This window comes from Gekko japonicus, unplaced genomic scaffold (assembly GCF_001447785.1).
Source record: "Gekko japonicus isolate JY-2015 unplaced genomic scaffold, Gekko_japonicus_V1.1 scaffold905, whole genome shotgun sequence".
Taxonomy (NCBI): Eukaryota; Metazoa; Chordata; class Lepidosauria; order Squamata; family Gekkonidae; genus Gekko; species Gekko japonicus.
Window position 1 is genome coordinate 258,243 of NW_015160239.1, and position 10,146 is coordinate 268,388.

General features: G+C 48.9%; 1 protein-coding gene across 4 annotated transcripts in view; it reads right to left on the reverse strand.

The window, feature by feature from the left end:
• Positions 1–10,146, reverse strand: part of MTM1 (myotubularin 1) — a 50,130-nt gene that overhangs the window by 17,870 nt on the left and 22,114 nt on the right. For all 4 annotated transcript variants that reach the window (XM_015413121.1, XM_015413113.1, XM_015413129.1 and 1 more), the window contains exon 7: positions 616–699. In XM_015413121.1, coding sequence (XP_015268607.1) covers positions 616–699 — 84 coding nt within the window. The remainder of the gene's footprint in view (positions 1–615; positions 700–10,146) is intronic.

Below are 10,146 nucleotides of genomic sequence, written 5' to 3' on the forward strand. Positions count from 1 at the left end.
TATATATATATATATATATATATATATATATATAACAGTTCAAGAATGAAATAAGGGTCTGGAAGAGTTCTGAGATATGCCTTGGTGCCCCATCTCTTTCTTCTGCCCAGTTTCATTACTTATTCCCAAATATACCAGTTTGCTACAACAAACATGGATGAGGCCCCTAAAGCAAGTTATTCTTGAATCTTCGGAAATAAAAGCAACAGACAATATCTGTATAATTTAGGTGCACGATAAATCAGGGATCCATAACAGTTCTCCTCTAACAGCTGAAAGAGCTAAAGACCAAACACTAGAAGAAAAAGAAAACATTCAGACAGTGAACTTTTGAAACAAACAAACCTGCGGCTCTGGACTAAATCTGTGTGTAGGTAAGACTCAACTGGCAAACACTGGCTTCACATCACAAGAGCCCATGTCACTAGCCTCTGCACTGCAGGGATCATAAAAGCAAAAACCTCCAGTGTTTTTCTGTCTGTTTAATTCTATTCAGAATAGCCATGTCTTCTTCCCCAAGGCAACTTTCCTGAGCATTCCAAACCCACGTAGAATCAGGTAAATAAAGGCAACATACTACTCAAACAACAAAAAAAAGCCCGCAAGCAGACTTACTTGTCTCCTGTATTCAACCATAGGATTGTAAACCAGCCAACCATTTTCAGGAAACTTCTCTTCATTCAGAAATGCAAAAAGTTGCTATAAGAAAGAAAGGGGGGGGAGATTACTAGACTGGAATTCCAACAGAAGAAAACAGCTTGAAGAGATGGAGCCATCTCCCATCATGTCCTGTGAATAGACAGAAATGGCTTTGTTCCCATCCTCTGCTGTGTTCAGTGCATATCTGAAAGCAGCTCGCTGAAACTCAAGGATTCCCACACCCTGCTTTCATTTTCACTAGCAATAAAAAACAGAGGCAGAAGAGCACCTATCTTTAAAACAGAGTTGCAAGCAGCCTCCTGTTCCATTAAACAGCAAGCCAAAGATTATTCAATAACATTTAACAACTGCAATTGTGCGAGAGATGAACTGCAACCACGTAGAGATGCTACTTATTGCTCAACTGGAGAAGAAAGATGCCTGAAGCAATTCTACACTAAGCTGAGGCAAACTTTATTGCCCACCCCTAAGCAACGTTTAAGAGATCAGCACCGTATATTCCCTTCCTTCCTCCACTTGCATGAAATCCCCACCAAGGTAACTTTTACTTAGCATTGTCATTAGGTTTGCAAAACTCTGCCTATAAATCCGGGTTTAGGAGCAAACGCTGGCTGGTTTTAGCAAGTTAAGACTGGGGCAGACATAAATGATTACAGAGGATTGGGGTTAGGAGAAATGGCAACTGACAGAGCAGGGCAAACTCAATGCAATCCAGGTCCCTAACCTCTGGTTTCAGCTGAAGGTCTAATTTGCCAAACATTAGTAATCTAAACTGCAGCTGCACCACAAAATACTGACTGCCAATATGCTTTCAAGCACAATTCAAACTGCTGGTTATTACTTCTATAGACCTAAATTATCTGGGACCAGGGAGTCTGAGGTACCACCAGCTCCCACAGAAATCTGCCTACCAGTCTACAGCAGTCCTACTCTGTGTGCCCCAACTAGGCAGGGCCTTTTCTGTTGTGGCACCTTGACTCTGGAACTCCCTCCCTGCAGCTGTTTGTCTGTCACTAAACTTGTGGCATTTTGGGTGGGAGGAGAAAACATTTCCTTTTGCTACTCAGATGGCTATTTCTCTTTGTTTGAATTGATGATGTTGCTGTTTTATTGCCTCCACTTTGCACTGCACTTTGTCCACTGTGCAGCACGTTCCTCAGGCACAGGACACTGTTCAGATATTGGTCTGTTCAATAAAGCTTCCTGACTTCCAACCCAGGCAGCCCTTAACTGCCAACTTCCCATCAGTCCAATAACACTTCAGGAACCCACTGCAGCCTGGACCTGTGGTTTTATAGCTGATGACTTGCAGGCAAAGGTGATATTTGAACCATGCACGTGGACCTTTAAATCATTCTCAGACACTACATTACACCAACTCTCATTAATAACCAGGACTTGGTTCTGAATCTAACTGCTGCCAAGATTTTGCAAACTGTAACGCGTGCCAAAGTACGGCTGTTTTTGTGTCTGAAGCCACTACAGAGTGAACTCCTCGCTTCTAAATCCTTGTCACAAATGCAAGAGCCCTCTCCGCCCCAATTCCCAACATTTTAAAGGTTTCTAGTTTGTATAAGAATTGGCAAGCAAGGGTGAAAATGAGGTGAACTGAAAATGAAGACTATCCCGTGAGGTACAGGAAATCTTGGCAGATGTTACTAGAAAGATCTCCTGCTGCTACTGAAAAGCGAGGTGCTAAAATATGGCAAACCAAAGTAATTGGGGATCTTTATTGCAACCAAAAACTGTTTTCCTCCCCTAGTTTTTGTTGTTGCTACTACAGTATTTTTTTTTGGGGGGGGAGACTCCAGGGAAACAGTAAAAAATTAATAAAAATGCAAGTATATTTTAAAGACAAAGATGGTTCCAATATGAAAGGATTTGAACAACACTGAGACTCTCACTGAACAAAGCTGAAGTTCCAATAAGCATGCATGAGGGAGAGAAAATAAAGCTCTCTCCATTCACAAGTAATTTAAAATACATGCTTCCACTCACAAAGCCTCTGCGCTCTGCCTTGAAGAATGTCTTCGGCAGGTTGCCCTAAGCTAGAGAAATTATCTGCCCTACAGTTGCCAAATTTACCGTAAAACTTGTTTATACTTGTGTTGGTATTTTGGTAATCAAAATAATTTTGCTCCATGTTGCCTCAAACAACAGGTGGTATTAAAAATAAAAGGTTTCTCATCATTTTGGCTTTCGGGTGGCAGGGAGAAATGATAAAAGGGCTCTTGCAAAGAAGCAATTTGTATGATGTATTTTTCTTTATTGTAATTGACAGACATGAGATTGTTTTAGCATTCTGTTTGGTTGCACGACATACAAGTGCTGTGTCTATGGTACATTTTAATGAATTCATATAGTCAAAACTGAACAAAACAGCAAAAATAGCTCCAATGTCACGCTTCACAGTACCAAAGGATGGCTGAGTTCTAAAACCTACTGTGCCTCCAGGGTTATACCAACTGCAAGGTTGGGCCCGGAGTTTGCCCAGAATGACAGCTGATCTCCAGACTACAGAGCTCTCCCTTTCCCACAATACGAGAACTCGTGGGCACTCCATGAAATTGCTGAGCAGTCGGGTTAGAACAGATAACGGTACCTGGGACCTACCTGAAGGTTCTTTCTCTTCAGTGGGGGAGAAGTCATCCAGGAACTGGTTAGGTCACGCCTCTGCTTGCTCAATAGGCTATGCAAATTTCTTTTGTTGCATGGCTCCTATTGGAGTGGCCCTGGCCGACCTCTCCAGTCATGTCCAAGCCCCTTCCGTGGATCGCTCTTGCTATGTGTTCACTGCCATCCACGTAATTTCGATTTTCGGGTGCAGCTCTTCGTTATTTCGCCACCCTAGCCTTCTTGTTGCCTGTTTTGGGTGGGATGTGGATGACTTCTCCCCCACTGAAGAGAAAGAACCTTCAGGTAGGTCCAATGTACCATTCTCCTTCAGTGGGGGGAAGTCATCCAGGCACTGGTTAGCTGTACCCAAGCTATTCTTCTGGGGTGGGTGATCAGTCGCACTTTGTGGTACACCCCGTTGCATGAAGGCTGTTATTGTTGTTGTGTTGTTGTTGTTTTTTATGTTTTCACCACTTGCTGTAAAACTCTTCTGCCAAACGCCACCTCAGCTGACGCAGCTTGGTCCATCCTGTAGTGTCGCACAAACATGGAAAATGACGCCCAGGTAGCTGCTCTGCATATCTCGTCTACCGCGGCTTGTGTGGAAAACGCCACGGTTGTTGCAGCAGCTCTCGTGGAATGTGCTGTTAGCTTGCCTGGTGGTGTGAGGCCTTGTACCTCGTAGGCCTTGGTAATGCACTGCCGGATCCAGTAAGCCACTGTCATTTTTATGCCTTTTCCCCCTGATTTGGGGTCCCGTAAGTCACAAACAGGGCATCGGACCGATGGAATCCGGCCGTTTTGTCAAGATATATACGTAGAGCCCGATGTACATCCAGCTTGTGCCACGTCTTTTCCTTGGGGTGTGTTGTCTTCGGACAGAAAGAAGGTAATGCAATCAGCTGGTTCAGATGGAAGGCCGAATTTACTTTTGGAATGAATGATGGATCCATCCTCAATGTTACGGAATCTCACTGGAAGATGCAAAGCTCCTTTCTTGACGAAAGAGTGGCCAGCTCGGAGATTCTCCTAGCTGTAGTCACTGCAATGAGGAAGGTGACTTGCCATGATAGGAGTCGTTCTGTTGATTTCATAGGCTCGAATGGAGGTTTAGCCAAGGCGTTCAATACCTTGTGTAGGCTCCATGTAGGGAATCTGTGCCGTACCAGAGAAGCCAGCTAGCTTGCTCCCTTCAGGAACTTCTTCACATAACTGCTGGAAGATATCCTCCTTCGAGTCTTGCTACCCAAGCATGCTTGTATGGCTGCCACTTGGTGCTTCAGGGTGTTTGGTTGAAGTCCCTGCTTCCAGCCCTCGGAGAGAAACAGGGTGACCTCCTTGTCCGTGGCCCACATAGGTTGGATGCCCATGGTTGAGGCCCATCTTACGAACGTCCTCCATGTATGGCTATATGTGCGACGTGTAGACGGCCGTCTCGCCTGTAGCATGACTTCAATCACCTCCTGAAGGAACCCCATGCTGGTTAGTCGGGTACGTTCAATTTCCATGCAGTCAGTTGTAGCCGTGCCGGGTCCGGATGTAGAATGGGCCCTTGGTGTAGTAGGTCCGGTCTCTGGGGTAGTGTCCACGGTCTCCCTGTTGCCAGTTGCACCAGCTCCGAGAACCACGGTCTTCTCGGCAGGGGGTGCCACAAATACCACTGTGGCCCTCTCCCTTCTGATTCTGCTGAGCATTGCCCCTATTAGGGCCGTAGCCGGGAAGGCGTATAGGAAACCCTGTGGTCATGGGTGGGATAGCGCGTCGATCCCTTCTGCTTCCGAATCGTGGTATCGGGATAGGAACCATTCAACTCGGTGGTTCTGAGAGTTTGCGAGGAGATCCATCATGGGCATTCCAAATCGTTGTGTGAGCTGGACGAAGACCTCTTTGTTCAGTTCCCATTTGCCCGGGTTCAGGTCCTCCCTGCTTAGCCAGTCCGCCTGTTGGTTGGACAGGCCCCTTAGGTGTTTTGCCCGGAGACTTGAAGTACATTGTTCTGCCCAGTGCAGTAGGATCCTCGTCTCCTTGAATAGGGACTTTGACCTGGTGCCCCCTTGTCGGTTGATGTGTGCCTTTGTGGACATGTTGTCTGTGCGTACTAGGAGGTGCTGGTTTTGCATGTGTTGGTGAAAGGCCCTCAATTGCCAGGGTGACAGCCCGGAGTTCCAACCAGCTGATGCTGTGAGAGGCTTGTTTCGGGGACCATCTGCCTTGTGCGATCAGGTGACCGCAATGTGCGCCCCAGCTCCTCTTGCTCGCATCTGTGGTTATCACGAGTTGCTGTGGCCTTAGGAAGGTGATGGCCTTGCTCAGGTTTGACTGTTGCGTCCACCAGCGCAGGTCCCTCCGAAGGTCGTCTGAGATTCTTATCGGAACGTGTCTCTTCTTGGCGATGTCCTGCTGGAATGGTAGAAGAGTCAGCTGTAGAGGTCTGGCGTGGAATCGTGCCCATGGGATCAATTCTATCGTGGAGATCATGAGGCCCTGCAGCGTAGCCAGCTGCATGAGGTCCACATGTCTCTTGGCCCTGACGTTCGTCACTAAGGCCCGAATCTTGATCTGCTTCTCCACTGGTAGTGACACTGTGGCCCGTCTTGTGTTCAGTCTCGTGCCCAGGTGTACGATATCTTGTGTGGGTGTCAAGTCCTCGTTGATGATGAAGCCATGCACACACAGGAATTCCCTTGACCTTTGAGTGTCGCGGGCCGCTGTCTGATAGTCTCCCGCACGTAGAAGGGCATCGTCCAGATAAGGATGAATGTGTATTCCCTCCATGCGCAAGGCCGCCACCAGAACCACCATGACCTTGGTGAAGACTCTGGGTGCCAAAGAAAGGCCAAAGGGCAGGGCCGTGTACTGGAAATGCTGGTACCGAAAGCAGAAGCGCAGGAACTGTCTGGAAGAAGGATGCATTGGTATATGCAGGTAGGCCTCTTTGAGGTCCATGGAAGTCATGAAGTCCCCTTGCTATAGGATCTGTAGGATGTGATGTAAAGATTCCATCCGGAATTTTTTCCTTGCCACCCATCTGTTGAGTCTGCGTAGATTTAGGACAGCCCTCCAGTCTCCTGACTTCTTTGGTACTACAAATAGTACGGAGTATATCCCTTTGAAGCGTTCTGCTTCGGGAACGTTTTCTACGGCACCGATGTTCTGGAGGTGTTGGATCGCTTCCTGTAGCTGTTGTAAGCGCTCCTTGTTCCTCGGGGCTGGCGATGGTTTGAAACTGTGGGGGGGGGATGCCAGTGAGTTCTATCCAGTAGCCCTGAGAGATGATCTTCCGCACCCACTGGTCCGTGGTGGTCTGGCTCCAGGACTGCGCAAACGCCTGAAGCCGGCCCCCTATCTGGCAGTCACGCTGATTGCTGTTTTTGGGGGGGCGGCCTTGTCAATTCTGTAGGCTGCTGTGTTTCTAGTGTTTGACCTAGCGCCGTATTTGAAGGATTTGAACGGCCTATGGTCCCGGCCGTCCCGGCCCCTTCCCTAGTTGAAGTGGCCCTGAAAGAAATGGGACGGTCTGCCTTTGTGGTCTCGTTCCCACTGGTAACCGGACGAGGGCATTGCCTTCTTCTTCTCCCTGGTCTCCACCAGGACCTTGTCCAGATTTGATTCTCCGAAGAGGAGTCTGCCAGAGAACTTCTCCGTAGCCGAGTTACTTTTAGATAATGTGTCTACCTTCCAATGCTTGAGCCAGATGTTTCGGTGGATGATAATGTTAGCTGCCTGTGCTCTAGCACAGAACTGGATATTGTCCTGAGACGCGTCTGCTGCGAACTCTGCTGCACGCTTCATTTTTAAGAGTGATCTCCGCAGTTCCAGGGGGGGTTACATCAGGATTTTGTAGCAGGTTGTCGGCCCAAATGGCCGTGGCCCTGGTGAAGTTGGACAGTGCTGCAGCTGAGCGTATTGCCAGGGAGATGGCTTCATGTGCCTTCTTTAGGGCCACTTCGTTCTTGTCCATGGCGTCCTTCAGGACATTTTCTCCGTCCTTCGAAAGGACGGCCCCCGAGTGCATAGCCACCACCGGGGCGTCCATCAAAGGTGTACCTTCAGGTCTTCCAACGTGCTCTCAGGTAGCATATATAGACGTCTTGCTATTGATAGTAGAGATGCCCCCCCCCCCGGTTGGCCCCTTCTTCCCTTATCACATCCTCAAACTAATCAGGAAAGGGTGAGAAAGTCTGTACCTTTACAGGTTTTTTGAAGCCTAGGATCTAGTTTAGCCGACGTGGATGATCTAGGTTTCGCCGTCACTTCCATTTGGTAGTTGAGTGTGGAGATGACCTTTGTCAGAAGACGCTGGAAATGGTCTATTTGAAATAGGCGGGACGATGTGGATTTTACTTCTGCCTCTTCCCCTGACCATTTCCCCTCCTCCTTTTCAGTGTGGAGTGTAGACGTAATAGTGGAGGCTGTCTCTGCCTGTTCAGCGCTAATGCTGTGCAGGCGTTGCCTCCCAAGACCCTCACCAGCTACTGGCCGGTCTAATCCCTTGGGTGCGATGGCCTGCTACTGTTCCCCTTCTGCCTCTGAGACCCCTGATGCCTCATTTTGGGACAGGGTCCTGTGGTCCCTGTGTCTCTTTTTCGCAGAAGAGTACCTGGAGCCAGAAGAGGGTTGGGAGCTCGAAGAATAGTGTCTCCGTCTCCTCCTGGGGCCCCCCCTTGGTATCCCCCAAGGGGCCATGGAGTGGTGTGCCAAAGTCCCCCTACAAAAGGCCACATCCAAGGATGGCTGGATGAAAAGGCTGGGGGAACGAAGCAGCCCTGTTCCGTGCTGCCGAATCCCCGCGGTGGCGGAGGCAACGTCGGGGCTGTTAGTAAAGGTTGGGCCTGAGGGGGTTGAAATGAGGCCAGCTGTATGCTTCCCGCCGTCACCCATGGTCCCGGAGGTCCCAAATTTTCCCAAGGGCATTTTCCCTCCTTGCTGACTCCACTAGCCGCTCCGCCAGCCGTCTTTGGTGCTGCCGTCTTCTTGGTCCACGGTGGTGGGCAGGATGCTTGTGGTGGCCACTGCCACCGCTTGCTGCTACCGCACCGCCATCTTCTGTCACGTGTGTGTGGGGGGTCTGCGGGGGCTGGCTGGCTCCTTGTGATCAGCCGGTTCCGCAGTGGAGGAGCTGTTGTCCTGTTGCAGCAGCGCAACTCCCAGCTGCTGAACGCTCCGCTGCCCAACCCCCGAAGCCTCGGGAGTTATAGGCAGCTGCTCCTTGAGTTCCACCGATTCGGCCATTATTTCCTTCCAGCGCTTCGGAAGATGGATGGCCGAAGTCTTCTGTCTTCTTCTTCGTCCTCTGGATCCTCTTAGATCCTCCCGGTCCTCTCTGAACTCGGAGGGAAGAAGGTGTCCTGGGGAAAGTATTTTTTCTAACTATTTTCCTAACTAAGGTAGTCCTTCTGGCTTGGAGCAGGAGCTCCAGACGACCTACCGAGCGCAGGGGCTATGCAGGAACTGGAGAGGTCGGCCAGGGCCACTCCAATAGGAGCCATGCAACAAAAGAAATTTGCATAGCCTATCGAGCGAGCAGAGGTGTGACCTAACCAGTTCCTGGATGATTTCCCCCCACTGAAGGAGAAAAGGAAGTACTTTTTCACCCAAAGAGTGATTAACACATGGAATTCACTGCCACAAGAGGAGGCGGTGGCTACAAACATGGACGGCTTCAAGAGGGAATTGGGTAAGCATATGGAGCAGAAGTCCATCAGTGGCTATTAGCCACAAAGTATAGATAGGAACTCTTGGTCTGGGGCAAGGGATGCTCTGTTTTCTTGGTGCTGGGGGGGGACAACAGTGGGAGGGCTTCTAGTGTCCTGGCCCCACTAATGGGACCTGGTATTTTTGGCCACTGTGTGACAGAGTGTTGGACTGGATGGGCCATTGGCCTGATCCAGCACTGGCTTCTCTTATGTTCTTATCAATTCTCCCGGAGGAAATGGCAGCTTCAGAAGGTAGACTTTATGGCATCACATACCTGCTGAGCTCCCCCTCCTCCCCAGACTCTGCCCTCCCGAGACGCTGACCCCAATCTCCAGGAATTTCCCAAGCTGAAGTTGGCAATCTTTTGTGCCCCACTGTTGAGAAAAGGCATGTTAAGAGACTTAAACTGGTGGTTTGATTCAGACCAAAGCAGTTTTCAGATTCATAGCCAACCCTTGAACTTGCATGTTGTCCCCACCCCCACCGTAGCATCAGCCACTGAATGCATTTCACTTCTTGGAAGGCCAGTGATTATCGGCACACCAGAGCTGGAAAATTATGATTTGTGCTTTCACTACAGCCCAAGGTTCCAAGTAGGGCTACTACTTTGCCACTCTGGGCAGTTTGCGGCAAAAGCATTAATAACTCATTAGCTAGCTGTGTGAGTGAAAGGGGTGGGGGGGTGGGGAAGCACACAAGCTGGAGGATCCCTGGGCTTATTTCAAGCTTTCCAATATTCAAAATACAACAGCGGGATCTATGAAATATTACGCAGCTAAATACTGCCTTGTGTGGTAAAGCCTCCCAATCTGAGCCTCGACTCACAGCACAGCCTGTTATCATATTAAGAGCTCCCCTGATTAGCTCTTTTCATTGCAGATGCCAGGCCAGCTGCCCGGAGCAAAGCTGCAATAACAGAGAAGCTGAAGAGCTGATCAAGAGGTTCTGGAAACCGTTGAACTTAGCAGAACCAGAGCCTTGGAAGGAAAATGAGGTTGCTTTCATACCAGTACTTTAAACACCCGGTCTACAACAGCATTAAAAATAATCAACAAAACGTGAGAGACATTTTTAAAAATTGGTGAACATTGCAATATATTCCATGACAAATGTCTGTGTGAATCCTACAGTGTAACTTATTTTTGTTGTTGTTGTTGCATATCCAATATCTGC